Raw genomic sequence first — 19448 nt, forward strand, 5'->3', positions numbered from 1 at the left:
CCGGCACGCGGCCTTCCTGTCAACTCCGTGGCAGTGGTGGCAGGGCCGTGCTGCACCTCCCCACTGCCTCAGTGGCCCTTCAGAGGCTTGCCTGAGGAGTTGGAGGGGAGGTGCTGCACGGGGGAGCTCCCCCCCCCGGCCCAGCCTTCCTGCTGCCTCCATGGAGGCTGTGGGGCCACGCTGTGCCTCCCCGCTGCCTCTGCAGTCCTTCAGAGGCCTGCCAGCAGGGAGGTGCAGCACAGCCCCGCAGCCACTGTGGAGGCGGCGGAAAGGCCATGCCAGGGGTGGCAGGGCTCTCCATGACAGGGCCCCATGCCAGGCCTCCATGCCATGACCTCTGAGGGGCCATGGAGCTGGTGGAGAGGAGCAGCGTGGGGGGAACCCTACCCCACCCACAGCCTTCCTGTCGCCTCTGTGGCGGCTGTGGGGCCTTGGGAGGGCCATGCCCTCCCAAGACTTGTTAATTTATTTCTGGATTCATAGAAATCCAGCATCTGAATTTTTGTGGTAGGGTGTGGAAGAGAAACTAAGCCAGGTCAGAATGAGTTTAAATAATCCTCATATAGGACAAAGAGACAACATTCACTGTGGAAATATATCCCCCCCCCAACCCAAACCCAAACATACCTTTCGAATTGTTTCCTCGACTTTGTTTGGTCTTTCCCTGAACAAGGAAATAGAATAGATAAGTGGTGGTCAACATCCCAAAACCAAATAGTAAAATCTGAGTGCTTGAGGATTTGGGAGTAAGCCACATGTTTGAGCAAGAGAGGGAGACTGGGGCGGGGGGGGAGTGTCCCTTCAAAAAAAACTTGTAAGAATTCTTGTTTCTAGTATCGGGGAGAATCACAAAAACAAAAAAAGTTAACTAGCCTTAAGAAGGTCAAAATGTTATTTCTTTTCCCCAAAGAACACTGGAAGTTGTAACTGGAAGGGGGGAGCTGACTAAAGACCACCCACAGAAGGTCCTCAGCACCTTCACCACACCCATGGGAAGCCATAACAGTTAAACAGATATGTTCACAGCCCTGTACATGCATACATCTCTTTGTAGGAAAGATTCAACACACCTTCACTTTTGAAACAAAACTGGGGACCAGCGCCTGAATAAGTGCAGGGTTTCAGTCACACATATTCACCTGCACATGCGCTCAATGCAACAAGAGAACGACTCAATGCATGCATACAATGTACATGGATTGTACATGTGTTCACTTTAACATAGGAACAGAGAATCATATGTTAACTAGAGAGACCTCTCTAGTTAGAGAAAGGAGTCTCCAACATCTGTTTCCAAAGAGAGATACTGGGGGTTGACCCACTGCATGAAAAGCAGGTGCTGTGACACTGAGCTGTGGCCATGACCCTTCCAAGTTTTACAGCACCCCACAGCTCCTCTGCTTTGTTCGGATGTCACAAAGTCCTAAGGCAGCCAGACACCCCAGTGGGGACAAAGGATCCCCCACTCCCACCCTCTGCCCTCCACCGCCACTCACCTGGCCCCTGTGAAGGGTTGGAGCATGCCCACCACTGGATGTGACCATGTCACTTCCATTGTCATGGCCCTTGGCAGCAGGCCCACTGCATGCTGGCCTGGAAGATTTTTTGGCCCCTGGGCCCGTTCCTTGAGCCTCTCTCCACCGCGGGGGGGGGGGCAGAGGCTGGGAGCGAGGGCTCCCCTGCCCCCACCGGGGGACCTGGCGCTTCTGGAAGTGACATCTTTGCGCGCGCACGCAAGGCGGTTACGCTAAGGTATGTGCTGGTTCAAGCTCCTGGGCTGCACGAGGATGCCATTTCTGGGAAGACCCTCGTGCTGCCCCTGGGACCACTCCCACGCTCTGCAGCAGGCTGATTTCAGCCCCAAATGGGCCCAATTTGGCTCACTGCGGAGCACAGGAGCACTGCCGGGAGGGCCCTGGAGAACTCCTGGGCTTCACAGAGGACCAATTTAGGCCCCCAACGGGCCTGATTCGGCCCCAATTGGTCCACTGCGATGTGCAGGCGCATACTGCACCACCCAGGAGCGCATCCCAGGAGGCGCTTCACTCGCCTTCCTCCACCAGCCCGGACAGATAAGTGGAGGCAGGGGGTGGGCTGACAACCCTAGCCAGGTCCCACCCCTTCCACCAGGGAGGGTAAGGAACCTGAAAACACTTGCCAGCCTGCTGGTCCCTGCAGCTCACACGTGCCATTCTGCAAGTCTCCAACCCAAACAGGTCTTTCTGAACACCTGCTGAGCCTCTTTTAAGCAGGGATGCCAGCGACTGCAACTGGGGCCATCAACATACAAAGCAGGACCTCGGCCCCTTCTGCTTCAGCTTCCCATTTACATCAGCAGAAATCAGGGTGCGTTTATTTTATTCATTGATACCCCATTGTTCTTCCTAACGAGAACCCAAAGAGGTTTACGTTGTTCTCCTCTCCTCCATTTTATTCTCACATCAACCCTGTGAGGTAGGCTAGGCTGAGAGGGGGTGACTGGCCCCCAGGTCAGCCCAGCAAGTTCCCGTGGCAGAGTGGAGGTTCCAACCTGGGCTGGAAACCGGATTAGATGCATACATAACTAAGGGCCAAGCTACAAGTGACGAATGACACTTGAACGGCAAGTGGATTGAGTGGAGCGCAAGTGAACAGGGAGGAATACACTTGCCGTTCAAGTGTCATTCGTCACTTGTAGCTTGGCCCTAAGACCCCTGGGCCAACGGCTGAGCTCCAAACCACAAAAGAAAAATAAGAACCCACTTAAGCCGAAGCCAGCTGGGGCTCAATGACTGGACATGCGTGTGGCCTGCAAGAGGCCTCTGGTTCAGCCCCGCCAGCATCGCCAGCTAAAGGGCCTCAGGTAGCAGAGAAGACTTTCTGCCACTGTGGGCTATTGAGATGGAAGGATATCAACGTTTAAAGGGACAGATGTTGAGAGTTGCTGTCAGCCAGAGCAGTACAAGGACAATTCCATATGTGCAGAAGAAAGAAATCTTCCTCTGGTTTTTACTCATAGATGCAGAGGAGTTAGCCGTGTTAGTCTGTGGTAGCAAAATCAAAAAGAGTCCAGTAGCACCTTTAAGACTAACCAATTTTATTGTAGCATAAGCTTTCGAGAATCAAGTTCTCGAAAGCTTATGCTACAATAAAATTGGTTAGTCTTAAAGGTGCTACTGGACTCTTTCTGGTTTTTACATCACTACAGATTATGTCCTGCTGAGAAAGGGTGCTGTGTCTCCCATTTCTCCAGGGACACCTAGACAGACATGATTTCCCCTTAAAACGACCACCTTTGCCAACCCCCACCCCACCCCCAGTGCAAGCAAGCAGCAAGAAGACAATTCAAGCGACCAGTCAAGGATGAAAGGAAAGAGAACTTTCCATTCACTGAGCTCAGCAGATTCTGAGTTGACCCCTACCAAGCTGGGGGACTTTGGACTCGCACTAACATTCTTTATGGGCAGTGACGAGTTCACCGTGCAGAACCACCTGGGTAATTGGGGTTGCTTGTCCTGAAGATTAACTCTCTGTTTGCTTGCAGCTCTGCAAACGCGAATCCCCTTTACTTTGGAAGCTTTTTTTTAATCCGTCAAGGGGTCATTTGTGGAATTTCCCGGATGTGTTATTATCACCCTCTTTTGCTGGGGGTGGTGTGAGGGTGAAATTTTGAAAAAGAATGAGGAACCCCAACCTCATATTCTTTGTACAGCCATCCTTTCCCAACAGTCCCGAGGCCATTTCATTGTCACCTAGAGTCGCCAATCTCCAGTCCAGGTATGGCTTTGATACACCCCAAAATTACAACTGATCCTCCAAACGACAGAGATCAGTTCCCCTGGGGGAAATGGCTGCTTTGAAGGGTGGACTCTACAGTATTATACCCCACTGAGGTCACTCTCCTCCCAAACCCCACCTTCCCAGGATCCACCCCCAAATTTCCAGGAACTTCCTAACCCAGAGTTGGCAACCCTTTAGCCACCCAAGCCTTTATTTAACTGAAACTACCGAGGTAGATCCTACCACTCCACTGAGATAAATTTATTACGATATGTAACATTTGAAGCCACTGGAGGAAGAGCCACTTGTCGGGGTGTGGGGGTGTGTGGATCAATCCCATCACCGGCATCTAGGAACAGCCAAGAATTGAGATGTGCAAACGGCAACCCCTGATTTTAGGAACAAATTGAGACCTTCTGTTTCAGCTGCCCTTGGGATGGTTCCTTTGATCTGTCCCCTGCATGATTTTTATTTTCACAGGGGCCGAAAGGTTCCTTTTCTAGTTGGTCCTGCGGCAGCATTGACCTTAAAAACCTGTGCTTTTAATTTCAGTTGCATAGATATTGTGTCTGTTATCTTAAAAAAGAATTGCATGGCACTCCCATGTTTAAACACCAAAAATAAATTCAAGATGTAAATTTTAAAAACTAGACCACTTAGGAGCTAAAGGCACAACCAGGGCTTTTTTTGTGGGAAAAGAGGTGGTGGAACTCAGTGGGTTGCCCTTGGAGAAAATGGTCACATGGCTGGTGGCCCCGCCCCCTGATCTCCAGACAGAGGGGAGTTGAGATTGCCCTCCACACTGCTCCAGTGGCGCGGAGGGCAATCTAAACTCCCCTCTGTCTGGAGATCAGGGGGCGGGGCCACCGGACATGTGACCACTTTCACGAGGTCCCGGAACTCCATTCCACTGCGTTCCAGCTGGAAAAAAAGCCCAGGGCACAACAATAACCTTTTGATGTTCCCCAAAGCTCTCTTACCAACCAAAAAGAGAGGTGGACTTAGCCTAGCCTTTCCTCAAATACAACTGCCCCAGATTTACCCCAGAGAAAGTCGATATTGTCTGGTGACTGTGCCCACCTTTGACAAAACACTGGTCCCATTTTATCTTTTGGGGCAATTTTGAGGTGGCATTTAAGAGTCTCAGGTAGTGGTCTTTCACATAATCTCCTACGTGATTCTAGCGGCAGCTTCCGACAGCGATAGAGTAAGCTGTTCTCTTGTCACCCCATAGAAATGCACAGAGCTCAGATGAGAATACCTGCCAGTCCCTCAACTGTCCAGGGCCTCTGTGTCATCCATATGCTCCAATGTTCCAAGTGTGTGCACACACGTGCGAGCATTCTGGTTTCAGCCACCTCTGTCTTCATCCTTTACGGAGCACACAGGTTGGGGCCATGTTCCTGCCGTGTCAAGAAGTAACACAGTCAGATGCATGTTGTGGGTTGTCAAGACTGCAGGGCATGTAGAGAAGGAGCTTCAGTTTTCTTCCCTTGTTCCATTTTCCAAGCTTGAAACAGTCCTGGGGGGAGTTGTTGGGGGAACCCATGTGTACCCCAGAGAACATGTGGGTTTCACCAAAGAGCACCACATGGGGCTCATACAAGCTGAAAAATGTTGCAGGGGGAAGACTGAAGCCCCTTCTGTGGGCACACTGTGGTCCTGGATCCTAATCAGGCACTGCCCAATCAGGAATTCTGGAGAACCCACAAGCAAATGTTTGGTGAAAAGGTGGGGACAAAGATCCAACCTGTCCTCTGTGATGTGCAAAGGGAGACTCTCAATTCTGGCACCCATAAAATGCCAGCATGCTGTTTCCCACACATTCTCCACTTCAGCATGTAGGAGCTGTTTGTCAGGCCTGCTGTTTGTGTATGAGTTATCCTGGAAGGACTCACTGATCCTTGGTAGCACTAAATATTCTCTGCAGTAACACATAATGGAGGCAATGGGCGACACTCAAGCAGTGTATTGTCAAAGGCTTTCACGGCCGGAGAACGATGGTTGTTGTGGGTTTTCCGGGCTGTATTGCCGTGGTCTTGGCATTGTAGTTCCTGACGTTTCGCCAGCAGCTGTGGCTGACATCTTCAGTGGTGTAGCACCAAAAGACAGAGATCTCTCAGTGTCACTGTGTGGAAAAGATGTTGGCAGGTCATTTATATCTACTCAGGAGGGGTGGGGTTGAGCTGAGTCATCCTGTAAGAGTTTCCCAGGGTGTGGAATGCTTTTATGTTTGCCTCTTGGTGTGACAAGAAAGGTATAGTAACATGTACACAAAATTTACCTCTCTGAAATGTTGCAGGGTAAAGTGGACAGTACATTCCTATGTGCTCCGCTCACACTATAACATTGATGGCAACCAGAGGCAGGGGCTTTTCTGTAGTGGTGCCTCAGTTGTAGCTTGTAGGCCACCTGCTTTCTTAAATTCCAGGTGCCTAGCTGAGAAGTATTTTTCTTTATTCTATTGGTCATGTAGCATTTGTGTTTTGCCTTTTTTGTTTTGTTCTTCAGCTTTTAAATCGTCCGCAGCTGAACTGATTTTTAACTGATGATTATTTTTATGCTTCTGCATTCTGATGACTTCAGTGGTTTTAATATGCCTTTAACGCTTCTATTTGATTCTTTATGTACTAATTTCATGAATGTGGCTAGTTATTTAAAATACTGTTTTTCATTTATTTTAAGTCATGTAATGTTTTATACCATTCAGGACGGGAGGGGGCAGAGGGAAGCAGCTTAGAGATATACATATTCCTTTCACATGTTGGAAGCCTCCTTTGTTCTAGAATAATAAAAGGCTGGTCCCAAGGGCTTTTCTGCTGTGACACCAAGTTCTGGAATGCCATTTTCTTTTTCTTTTCCCAACACCAGGTGAAAACATTTTAATAGGATGTAATGGATCAGTTCAGGTGGTGACCTCTATTCAGGGCTTTTTTTCTAGGAAAAGAGGTGGTGGAACTCAGTGGTGGCACTCAGGACCGCCCAATGATGTCACTTTGTGTCAGCTGGAACAAGGGGGGAGTTTTTAAAAGTTTAAATCGCCCTCGGCCCTCTCCACGCAGAGCGGCGTGGAGGGCAATCTCAACTCCCCTCTGTCTGGAGATCAGGGGGAGGGGCCACCAGCCATGTGAACATTTTCAAGAGGTTCCGGAACTCCGTTCCACTGCGTTCCAACTAAAAAAAGTCCAGGACTGGCCCAAAGTCAGCCAGTCCAGGACTGGCCCAAAGTCGGCAATCTAAACTCCCCTCTGTCTGGAGATCAGGGGGCGGGGCCATCAGCCATGTGACCATTTTCAAGAGGTTCCGGAACTCCGTTCCCCCGCGTTCCAACTGAAAAAAAGCCCTACCTCTATTAGGGATATGTTGTTTTTTCCTTCCAGTTCTTCATTCCCAGCTCTACTGTATTATGTAGTTTTACAAAGAATCTTTTATGGTTGACTCAAACATTGCCATATTTTGTAATCCACTTGCTGTTTGACTGAATAGCTTTTACTAGGAATCTTTGCTGTTAAATTCAAATGTTGTAACTCAAATGTTATCATGTTTTGTAATTACTGACTGGTTTTACCACACTTAAAATCCGCCTTCAGTCCCAGTGAAAATAAATTAAATTTTTCAAGAATATCTCATGGCATTTCATGTTCTCATTGATGCTGTTGCTATCTGAGACAAATTATATAATAGTATATGCTTTATGCTAATTCATATAATATAATAGTATATGTTTTATAGCATTCTTTAGTTTCATATTGCAAATCCTTTTGAGAAGCTCTTTTAGCAGAAAAAGAGCAGGTGTTTTTTGAACCCGAGAGACCTGACTGAATCTCTGGATGAGTCAGTCCTCTTTTTGTTTTCCCTACCCCACTGAGATAACCATGCCTCACTTCTTGGATTAAGAGTATAGATTGCAAAGAATGAAAGGGTATCCCTGTTACACTTTCAGCATACACCATAATCTTGAGTGCCACTCAGAAATACTGCTTTTGAAACAGTCCCTTTGGCTCTGGGGTTCAGAGCATGCACCACAGCCGGGAAGCGATTCCCACTCGGGAAGTATCAGGAAAAGAATAATCTTGTTCTTTTTCAGACAGGAAGACGGTGTGTTGACAACACAGAGTGATGCCATAAAATTGGGCTGTATAACTCGAAGCCTGCAATCTGAGTTTTAGACTTATCTGATTGCTTGAGGCTTTAAAGTTGTGTGTGTGTCAGGGCGGGGGGGGTGGGGAGTACACAATCCCAGGATGAGAATGTATGGCTTTCAGACTTCGTTTTCAAAGATCACTTTCTGCAGTGACTTTTCTGCAAAAGAACTAATGTGTAAGAGAGAATTCTGCGGCACATGTCAATGCATGCTGTTGTGAATCAATGGGTGGATCCAGGTGGCCAGATCGACTGTGTCAAGATAGGGGGCCATCTTCCAGGCTAGCCCGAGTTTGGAGAAGGCATTTTTACCGCTGCATTAACTTGCTTCTGTAGCGGTAGTGTTGGATCCAGTATAACCTCCAAGTCAGCCAGGGTCAACTGAAAGCCCATCAAAAGCGGGGAGCACACTGTGCTTCAAGATCTCTGCCTTTTCAACCAGCATCACTTCACTCTTGTCTGGGTTCAGTTTCAATTTGTTTGCTTCCAACTTCCTCCACATCACCCAGCTTTGGTGCTTGAGGAGCATGAGGAAAACCAGACCCTCCCCACAATTCAAAATTTAGAGAGCAGTTCCAAGAGCGAATCCCATGGTTGTTCACTGGGAGTGCACGGGTGGGTGAGGCTGGAAGAAGCTACTTGCCACCTGGTGTAGGAAGAGTCTGAACAGAGTGGCCTGGTAGTTAAACATGCTCAAATGAAATGCTACTTGTTCTATATAAACCCTTCCCACATGAACATATTCAGGTTTGTAGACCTTCTCCAAAATGCTAAAGAGATCTTCTATACGTGATTATTTTCCAGAGAACTCTACAGTTCCTTTGAAGCTTGAATCTGGAGATTCCCTGACCAGATTAGTAATGGGAGACAATGTATTGTCAAAGGCTTTCACGGCCGGAGAATGATGGTTGTTGTGGATTTTCCAGGCTGTATAGCCGTGGTCTTGGCATTGTAGTTCCTGACGTTTCACCAGTCACAGCTGCTGGCAAAACGTCAGGAACTACGATGCCAAGACCACGGCTATACAGCCCGGAAAATCCACAACAACGAATGGGAGACAAGTTTCTTTCAAAAGATGCCTTTTGTATTCCTGTCGGTGTCCCCCTGCTAACCTCACATGGTTGTTGTGGAGGTAAAAACAGGTAAGGAGAACCATACCCATCATCTTGAATTTCTTGAAGGAAAGGCAGGATAAAAATGGGAGGGATGTGGTAGGATGCATTGCTCATGCTTCAGAGTGCTGCTCAGAAATCTCTGCAACACAGTAGACAAGTTGCCAGGGAAAGCAGCTCCCCGCTGTAGGAAGCCTGAAAACACCACTGCCCCCAAAAGAGCTCTTAACAAAATCTCCACACTTACCTTTCCAAGGGCCCTACGTCCTGTTCAGGTGTCTCACGTCACTTCCGAGGCTGTAATAAATCTTCCGTAGCAGATGATAAGAGTTAAGTGCCCTCACCTTGAAACACGCGGGAGGAAGGGCTATAAAGGGCCAGGCGGGCAAACAGAACGCTAAGGTGGCCGCTCCATAAAAACTGACTCTGACCTGGAAGGCAACAAACACTTCCACAGGCTGTTCAAAGGAACTCGCCAAAGAAGATGGAACACGTCGTCCAAAGAAGTGGGGCACAGTTTTAAATCTAGCGGAGGCCTCTGCTTTGTGAGAAGCCTAAATTGCTTTTCTATGCACACACAAATATACTCCCAAATAGCTAGTTCTCAAACGTGTGGAGTGAAACTTGTATGTCCTAAATGTCTCTGCCGTGCTTCCTCTGCCCCGTATAACACCCTTCCCATCTCCACCTTAAACTGGCAATAGAGAAGGGAAGAAGGAGGGGAACAGCAATTTACAATGCATTTAAACAGTATGGCTCAGGGGAGCACTGTTATGTTGTGTCATGTAAATAAGTGTGTTGGTCTTATTTCTCTGTATTTCATGTGGGGGGTTGAATATTTGCTACTGTGGTTTTAAATGCAGGCCTCTGAGGTGCAAAGGGCTAGATGGGTGAATGGCGTGTGCCGTGACTGGGTGGTAGCTGTATCTAGGGAGCAGAGGGAACTGCAGTTTTTAGAGTGCTGAGGAAAAGAGTTTATTCCATCAGGGGATTCTGTCTAGTTTAGTGAGTGTCTCAGAGAAAGGTTATTCCGTCTAGTTCGTTGATTCTGTCCGGGGAAGCCAACGTGGGTGGAAGTCTGAGTGGACGAACTTTGTGGATGAACGCAGCCTAAGTGGCAACAGAAGGAAAGTCGAGTTCAGCCAGGCAATCTGTGGGGGGAAACCTGAGACAATCTATGTCTTGTGTATGTGAGAGGAATGTTTATTCTGTTAATAAAGATCTGTGTGGAAAATTAGTTTTTGTGACTGGGTCTGTGAATATACCTTTAAGAATATATAACTATTTTGAAACCACCAAGCTTATGAACCTATTCTGCAACCAATACATTTATCAAGACTGCAACTACCATGCATATATACTTAAATACATTCTCTCTCTGGTTAAGCAAAGAGTCTTTTTCATCTGGAATATATGACCCCTTTTTTACTGCACAGCCACCCACATGGACGGACTGTTCTGTCACACTACCATCTGTTGCTAAACCCTCCTAGAATACCAGTTAAATGGAATTGCTCTAAGGCAAAAGTCTTTAGTGGTAACAACTCCCTTTTTGCAACACTAAAGAAGTCAGGGCGGGAGCAATATATAGGTCACACAAAGAGGGCAAAACACCGCAGGTGGTGTTAGTAGTGGGATGCAAACCAAAGGGATGGTGTTCTTGAGGTAAAAAGTCTGGGTAAAGTAGAGAACACCTGCAGCTGTGTGTGTGGGGGGGCTGGGGGGAGTGCTGGTTGTGACCAGGGTCCTCCTGAGATAAAAGCTTAAGGTAACATGAGGAGGAGCTGTAAAAAAGAAAATTTAAGCCATGTAAACAGAAATGCTGCATGCTTAATGTAGGTTTGCCTTGAAAGATGGTATAGAAACTTTTAATTGGTTCTGAATGCAGCAGTGAGAAATTGGACAGGCACAAATGTTTGGGAACACTTCTCTCTGTTATGGAAAGAGCATCACTGACTGCCTTTCTTTTCTAGAGACCATTATAGGGATACTGGATTTCACAGCCTGGAATTGCTGATCTCACTTTCAATTCCCTTTTGTGCAAATCAAACATGCAAGTGTTTATTTTCATGCCATTTATTGCTTTCTATCTAAGCAATCTGAATCCTGTTTTTACATATCAATGGCAAAGATCATAACATGGCATATGAGAATGTGAAACCAAGATCTTAAATATGGCTAGTGTGTGAAACCAGGACTCAGCTCACAGACAATTGTTCCTAACCTGGTTTGCCTTGCAAAATGCTGGTTTTATTGCATTTCCTGGTAACCCAGGATGCAATGCAGTGAAAGCAGCGCCAGAAAAGAAGCTGGCATTAAGCCAGGATACCTGCATTCACATATGTCACATGTAGGAAAATGTTCAGTTCTGATCCAATTTTCAGTTCTGGATTTTTTGCATTCTTTTAGAATCATTTTTTAAAAAAAACCTGAGGTTTGGACTCTCCTTAAATGCCCCTATTCATCTCTGGAAATGCTCATTCAACCCACCTTTGCACATATATACAGTATCCCGAAAGGATGTGGAAATAAAGGACACAAAATGCATCCTGGCCAAGACAGTATATGAAAATGCCTTACACAAAGGCAGGCCCCTGGTCCATAGCTTAGTACTCTCGACATGGCCAGGAGCAGCCTTTTGGATGTTGGGCAAAGCAGGGTCAAGATCCTTTACTAGAGGTGCTGAGAATTGAACATGGGGCTTTCTGCATACAAAACTCTACCCACAGGGCCCAAAACCCTCCCTAGTAGAACAAGAAGGCTGAACCACAACATTCGGAGTCCACAGATTTCAACCCAAATGTAGAACTAGAGGGTAACAGAAATCTCAGGGTTTCCAGTTTCATTCAGTGGCTCAGCCATCATAAAAAATCTGCGAATAAAAGCAATAGATGTAGACAAAAAGTCCCTTTCATGGGAGTTCTGATTGCCAGGAGCCTAGCCTAACAGTGGGACACTGAAAAAGTAGCAACATCACCTGATGTTTGGTCCTGGCACTGACTGCAAAATCTTCACAAGACCAGGCAAAGAGCATGTTACTTCCATCCTGCAATCTCTCCATTGGTGAGACAGCCTTGCCGCCAAGTGAAACAGTGTGTACAGAGTGGCTGAGTCTCAATTACAGGGATTTGTCAGCCAAATCAATGGCAGACCAATTCTCAATACTTCGCGGATGTACTTCTGAAAGGGATCGGCCCTTTTCAAAGAAAGGTCATACAAAGTTAGAGACTCCCCTTTTCAGAAGACATGAAAGCTCCCAGTATGGCAGACTACTTCTCAATGTTTCTTTTTAAAACTAAGTAACAATAAATGATACATTTTTAAAATTGGGAAAAACCAGTGCTTAGAAGAAGTATTCAACATGAGTCTTCAGGCCATGTGACTCTTCCTCAGGGCTCATGATTTCTTCAGGTTTGGGTTTCCATTGAAATGCGGTGCTGGACCGGGCCAAAGCACTTTCCCATGGACCTCTGCACTTGGGACAGTGTCTCGTTCGAACCAGGCTTTGAAAAGATGGCAGCCCAGCTGAAATCAGGCCTCAGATGTCTAAAATCGAGCGGGGAATGGAGAGGGGAAATGGACCTATTCACTATAGTCTCAGGACAACAAACAGCAAAAGTTAACATTGGTGGTATTTATTAGATTATAAATAAGGTGTTTGAGTAAGGAAGACATTATGCAAAACCCCTAATAAGGACAAAGGCAGCAATATATAAAAGAGTAGAAGAGCCAGTATGGTGCAGTGGCTAGAGTGATGGACCACACTCTGGGCAATTCAGGTCCAGGTCCCCACTCTGCCATGGAAGCTTGCTGGGTGACCTTCAGCCAGTCACACACTCTCAGCCTAACCTACATCACAGGGTTGTTGTGAGGGGAAAAAGGAGGGGAGGAGAATGATGTGAGCAGCTTTGGTCCCCATTGAGAAAGCAGGAATATAAATGAAGAACCTTTAAAAAAAAGTATTTCCTACAAGTGAAAGAACTGAAACTAGACTCTTTTTGGCTCAAAGACATCCATGCTAAACCACCATTTATACTAGCCGTGGTTTAGAACTCGCCCCACGGTCTGAGTTTCTGAACATACATCAGGGCAAACGATGTTTAAGAGCCGCTCCCAGATTCTGGAAATGCAGCAAAAGCCTTCATTGTGGTTTGTCAATTTGGGCAGCTTGCCAAACTAGGGTCATCACACTGGACAAATCCATTTCAAAGCATGGCCTCCATATTCTGACACAAACGATGGTCTTTTGATTCAGATATCATGAAAAAATACATTTAAGGTTTCCTATCCATGGTTTTATAATGTGATGTCTGAATTGAGGCACACACAGTTTGTAACACTGCACTTAAAAGAAAATTCTGAAGATGTGATCTCCCCACCACCATCCAAATCAAGAGGCACAAAACCTGCCATAATTATGGCCAGCACTCCACACAGAACAGGCCGAGGCACACATGGCGGCATAACAGATGGGTATGAACCTGATAGGGCTGAAGGCACAAGAAGCCTCAGGCTGCAACTTGCAGTGCAGGGACCAGGAATGCAAATCTGAAAATGGCACACACCAGAGTGAGATGGAATAGGCAGGTGTGAAAAGTCCCTTTTTTGCATTCTTCAACAGCGCTCTGAGGGATTTTGAGTGGCAGCAGGAAGGTGTCTGGGCTAATCTTTTAAAATATTTTTGTGAGGAATGTTCTACAGCTTGCCCACAAGATGTAGCATTTTCCCTCCTGAGCTTGCTTGGAGCTTTCTAGACACTGGAAATCTGTTTCACCTCTGACTGCATTCTGTTACCTCATGGTATGGGATGAGGCAATAACTGGGCATACATTTTAAATTACACTTAAATTAGTATCTCCAAAGGATATGCCAATCCAGAAATACTTATATTACATGATACCCATTTAAGCCAATTTCCTTGAAATAATCACCCAATTTGTACAGAGAACAAACAAGTACAGCACTTCTTGGATCTCATAAATGTCTGCTGGCCCTTTCTTACATGCCCAGGATAATGCTGATTGCCACTTTGGGGTCAGGAAGGGATTTACCACGAGGCCAGACTGGGCGCGGATCCTGGAAATGTTTTGCCTGGGGGCACTGGGGGAGAGAGGGGGGAGGTAGCTGTGAGTTTCCTGCACTGTGCTGGTGGTTGGACTAGATGACTTTTGGGGTATCTCCCAGCTTTAAAAGTCTATGTCTAGGAAACTTCATTCTACTTTATACACTTTTGTCACAATCATCATGTGCAGGGCTTATTTGGAGGGGGAACTCACCAGAACGCCATTCCGGTAGTTCCCCCAACAGTCAGGTGGCCCCGCCCACCTGACTTTGAAAAATTTGGGGCTGTTTAGGCCTCGATGGGATTTAGGCCATTTTTGGCTATTTTGGACCCCTTTTTCCAGTGGGATCGGGGCTGGAACTGCCGGGATCGGGTCAGTGCCGGGCGGGGGAATGCTCCACTGCACGGCACTGACTTGGTCCGGGCTGTTTCAGCCCTGATCAGGACCCAAACGGGCCCCAAATGGCCATTTGGTGCCCGTTTCGGCCAGGATCAGGGCCAAAACCACCAGGATTGGGTTGGTACCTGGCAGGGAACCCCTCCCCTGCCTGGCCCCAACCCAACCTGGGCCATTTTGGCCCCAATCCAGGTCAAAACGTGCCCAAAATGGCCATTTTGAGCCCCTTTTGGCCTGGATTGGGGCCAAAATGGCCCTGATCGGGCCACTGCCAGGTGGGGGAACACTCCCCCCTCTGGCAGCAGCCGAATCCTGGCCATTTTGGCCTGGTCAAGGGGCGTGGCATATGCTAATGAGTCATGCTAATGAGTTCCCTGCAGCTTTTTCTATCAAATGACCCCTGATCATGTGTAATATATGAAATCACACTACTAAACTGATGCTCCTAGTTTGTTTTCTATAGACTTGTGTTTTTTTTTAAATGCTAATTACTGTTAAGTTTTGTAAAAAGGGCAGTTATAAAAGGGCTGTGTGTCAGTTTGAAAATGGCAGCTAAACCTGGGGAAGAATTCTAGAGTAGTCTGGAAATTTAACTGGCCCACATGAAGATCCTGGTCGTGTTTGTTCTATGGGAGCAAGATAGGTCAGACAGAGCCGTCAAAGAAGGTTGAAGGAAATTTAATCTTGTCCATGGAAAAATCCTTTTGAACACCTTGTAGAAAATTCAAAATATTTGTGCTGCTCGTGCCATCCTCAAGTTTCTGCTAATCCTACAGCAGCATTATGGATTTTCAAGACTTCTTCCAAACAAGCTACTGCCCCCCTTTTCATGGGACATGCTGACAGTTCTTCAATACCTTGCACATGCTCAATAGCCTTCTTCAGGAGTTCCCCTCTTTGACAGAAGCTCTTGCCTATCCCTGTTTCCTCCTCATCAATTCCTGATTTCAAATACTGCAACATGTAGGATCCAATGACTTCTCCATGCTCTGCCACCATCTTCCTGATGCCTGCTAAGTCCTCCTCATCTGCCAGGGTGAGCATATGAAGAAGAGCATGGCAGAGCTGCGTTCGTAGGCTGGTGCTGTACTTGAACTCCTGAAAATTTTCAGCCTCCTCACTCTTCTGCAAGGCCACGACCAGTGCGCTCCAGATCTGAGAGAACTGGCCAGGAGTACCATAATGCTTCCTTTTGGCCGGGATGGAAAGGGCGGCAGCTGATTTGATGCGGACTTTGAAATTCTTGCAAGATTTGACCACTGAGGTAAGAGCATCATAGGCTTGGGCAGTCCAAAGGGATTCTCCTAAAGAACCCAGACAAACAAGGTCAGTCCAGACAAACAAGGTCAGGAGAGTTACTAGTTGCCACCCAGACTGGCAAAGCTTTCACTGCCAACATCTCAGGAGTTACCTGTATACGTGCTTCTGATATTAACTAATCTCTCTGACAGGTAAAGATTTTTTACCCAAGTTCTCAAAAGGGAATCAAAGCAGCATACACTGGGAAAAGTACAGATCCTCCACAAATAAGGTCAGGATCCAAAGAACTGGATTCCTAACCCCACACATCAATGGGGAAGCTTTGGGCTTGCATACAAGAAACAGCAGCCTACACACTTCCCAATGGAAAACTGCTTTCAAAACTAAGGCTCAAATGCACTCTGGTATGAAGGTCTGCCATTCAAGGGGGGGGGGGAGGAACATTAGGTAAGCCTACAATAACTCTTTGGATGCTGGTCTCAACTGGGCAATGTGCAAGCCCCCCCTCCCGCCTTCATGTATGCAGAGGCAACAATATTGACAAGTATTGTCAATACTTGTCAATACTGTCTGCCTTGGCTGGCAGCAGCTATCCAGGATCTTGGGCACAGAAAAAGCCTTGGCAAGGCTCCTTTTTGCAGCAAATGCCAGAAACTGACTCCCAAAAGACTTTCTGCAGACAAAGTACAAGCTGTGCCATTGAGCCACGGACCCTCCATTTTGGGGGAGAGGGACAGCGGGACTACAACCTATACAAGCCACAGATCTAGGAGTGGCTATGAACTGTTTGCCTGCTAAGCAACAGCTCAACATAACTTCCTGCCCCAGAGGTAGAGCCCTTCTGAATTCCAGATGCTGAGCACAGATAGCTGTCTTCGTACCCTGCTAGGGGTGTGCGATTCGGGTTTCCAATTTGGGAAAAACACCCAAATTGGACCCGATTTGCAAAAACTCGGGATTTCCAAATCAGCCCCAGCTTGCCGGGCCTGTTTCAGAAACCCCAAATCAAAGCTTCCAAAAGTGATTTGTATCACTTTGGGAAGCATCAGGTCAAGGAGTTCAAAAGCCCCTTTCTGAGCTGCTGTGCAGCGGCAGGGAAAGGGCATTTGAACTCCAGCTTCAGCTGCTTAGCGGGGACCTCCCGCCAAGCAGCTGAGCCAAGCTGGCAGGGTTTAAATGCCCCTTTCCGCGTCATTGAACCCCCTCCTCCCCCTCCAATGGGGTGAAATAAGCAGCTGGGTAGGAAATTAAACCTCCTACACTTGTCTTGCTGCTTGCAAGTGGTTTGCCTACCACCCCACTGCTCATTCACCTGATGCTGGGGAGATGGAGAAATTCCCCCGTCTCCCCTCCATTGGGGGAAGGAGGCAGCAGCGGCCGCAGCAAATGTAAACTTGCTGCACCGCTGCTCATTCACTCAATCAGGTGGAGGAGGCAGGGGTGGCCCGGCAAGTTTAAACTTGCTGTGCTGCCACTCATTCACCCAATGGAGGGGAGATCAAGGAATTCCCCCGTCTCCCCTCAATCAGGTGGAGGAGGCAGTGGAGGCCAAACTTGTCGCGCCTCCATTCATTCACCCGATGGAGTGGAGATGGAGGATCAATTCCCCCGTCTCCCTTCCATCGGGTGAAGGAGGCAGCGGTAGTCCAACATGTTTAAACTTGCCACACCACCGCTCATTCACCCGATGTCATCTAGACAGAGGGATCTCCCTCGTCTCCCCAGCATCGGGTGAAGAGGAGGCAGCGGTGGCGGGGCAAGTTTAAACTTACCACATTGCCACTCACTGACCCGATGCCAGGGAGATGGGGGAATTCCCCCTTCTCTCCAGTAGTGGGTGAAGAGGAAGCTGCAGGTGTGAGGAAGCTTCTATGTGCTCCGAACCTTTACAGAGCATACCGAAGCGGGCCACTAAGCAATTTCCAACTCTTTTTCCCGCTTCATAAATTATGAAGCAGGAAACTCAAAAAAATTTTTTGCTGCATACCCCTACACCCTGCTGCTGGCTTCCTGGTGGCATCTGCCAGAATACCAGAACCTTCGCCTGACCTGCAAGGTTCTTCCAATATCCTTCTGCCAAAATGCCTATGGACACTATATGCAATGGCCATGTTCAATGGGCAGACAGGAGGCAAAATCTGCACAGACAGGAGCTTGGCAACTTTCTGCCTCACTTCTGTAGCCAATCTGGGAAATCAACAGCAGAGAAATCAACAAGGAGAGAAAAAGTGGATTGTTTTTACTTACCTAAAGGCAAAGCAAGGTTTTTAAAGACATTCCCAAGAGCATAACAAGCATTCCAACGTGCTTTCATGGTGGCTTCACTCTGTACCATGGAGATCAGGGCCTGTATCGATTCCTCAATAGGTTTGCTGAACCTCGGATTGGCTATGTGAGCTGGTTGGAGGAAACGAAGAAGGTTTCCTATGACACGGACAGCATTGCTTTTCACCTGGAAAAAGGAAAATATTTAGAAATTCTCTGGCTTGTACAAATATGATTCCATCACTACCTTCAAGTGTTGTAGGTCTGCAAAGCCTAGATCAATCTCTCTTGGACTGGGGAGCGTACATTTTAGGCAAGAGTGAGGCACACAGTCAAGAGTTACTTTAAATAGTAGGTGCTATAACCCTGGTGGGATAATGTGTGTGTGACTTCCTTTAGCATTCCCAACAGCTAGGATCCAAGGTTACCAGGATCATGATTCCATCACCGTCTGAATTGTTTCTCAAGGGTGCCACCAACTAGTATGAAGTACCAACCCCACCACTCAAATAGACACTCAGGCAGTTGATCCCAAGGGCCAATCCAGCTACAGTAGGCCTTACAAAGTACGCCCTTGCCTGCCACTCACCCCTGGCTTCATTAGACAGACAACTGGCTCCCCTTGAACCCTGACTGCTTGATTCCTGACCCCTGGGAGGGGGCCACATCATCAACAGATGACCAAACAAAGAGATCACAACTCCATTAATGGCTAGAGGGTTCACTTTCTCCTGTCTCCCCACTCCTGCCAAATAATATACCTGCTTTTTTTCATCTTACTTGCCTTAACTCCCTGCAGCACTGAGAGCAGGCTATGTTTGAAAGTTTTTGGCAGGCTGCAGACCAAGTCTTTAAAAATCCACTGCATCCTAGAAGTGATGCCATGCAAACTGCCACCTTCTGCTATGAAGGCACATGAAGTGGAGGGGGGGGGAGATAAACTACCAATCACACATCCCCTGAATGGGGCTCATCTATATAATATTCAGCATTTACATATATGACTTTAGAGGGTTCAAAGCACTTGTCATATATTGGTTTGGATCCTACCAGTTTTCCACTGGTGGAAGGAGACAGTTCCCCTCCTTCCCAGTAGCCCCTTCTGGCTCTTGAAGAGACTCTGCTAGAGACTGGGGAACATCCTGTGAAGAAGGGGGCTCACGGAGACAAAGGCTTGCAGGAAGGAGAGGGGACAGGGGAGACCCCCTCTAGTCCTCCTTGCACCAGTGGAGAGACTGGTAGGATCCAACCCATCCTCTTCTTGCCCTCCTTGTAACAACTCTGTAAAACAGGGCAGCACAATCGCCATACTGCAAATGGGGAAGAAAATAACCGTATTGCCAGAGGTCACCTACTAAATTCACGGAAAAGAGAGATCTGAACCTGAGACATCTGGCCCCAGGCGTCACCAGCTTCCTAATCGTCAGCGTCCATCTCTCCCAGCTGAACA

At 47.4% G+C, this 19448-nt stretch overlaps 1 protein-coding gene across 1 annotated transcript in view; it reads right to left on the minus strand.

Moving 5' to 3' along the window:
* Positions 1-14825: 14825 nt before the first annotated feature.
* Positions 14826-19448, minus strand: part of HEATR6 (HEAT repeat containing 6) — a 41632-nt gene continuing 37009 nt past the window's right edge. Inside the window, exons 19-20 of the mRNA XM_055001732.1 lie at positions 17981-18185; positions 14826-15777 (exon numbers count right to left, since the gene is read on the minus strand). Of these exons, the coding sequence (XP_054857707.1) occupies positions 15227-15777; positions 17981-18185 (756 nt within the window). The 3' untranslated portion in view covers positions 14826-15226. The remainder of the gene's footprint in view (positions 15778-17980; positions 18186-19448) is intronic.

This window comes from Eublepharis macularius, chromosome 17, assembly GCF_028583425.1.
Source record: "Eublepharis macularius isolate TG4126 chromosome 17, MPM_Emac_v1.0, whole genome shotgun sequence".
Classification (NCBI taxonomy): Eukaryota; Metazoa; Chordata; class Lepidosauria; order Squamata; family Eublepharidae; genus Eublepharis; species Eublepharis macularius.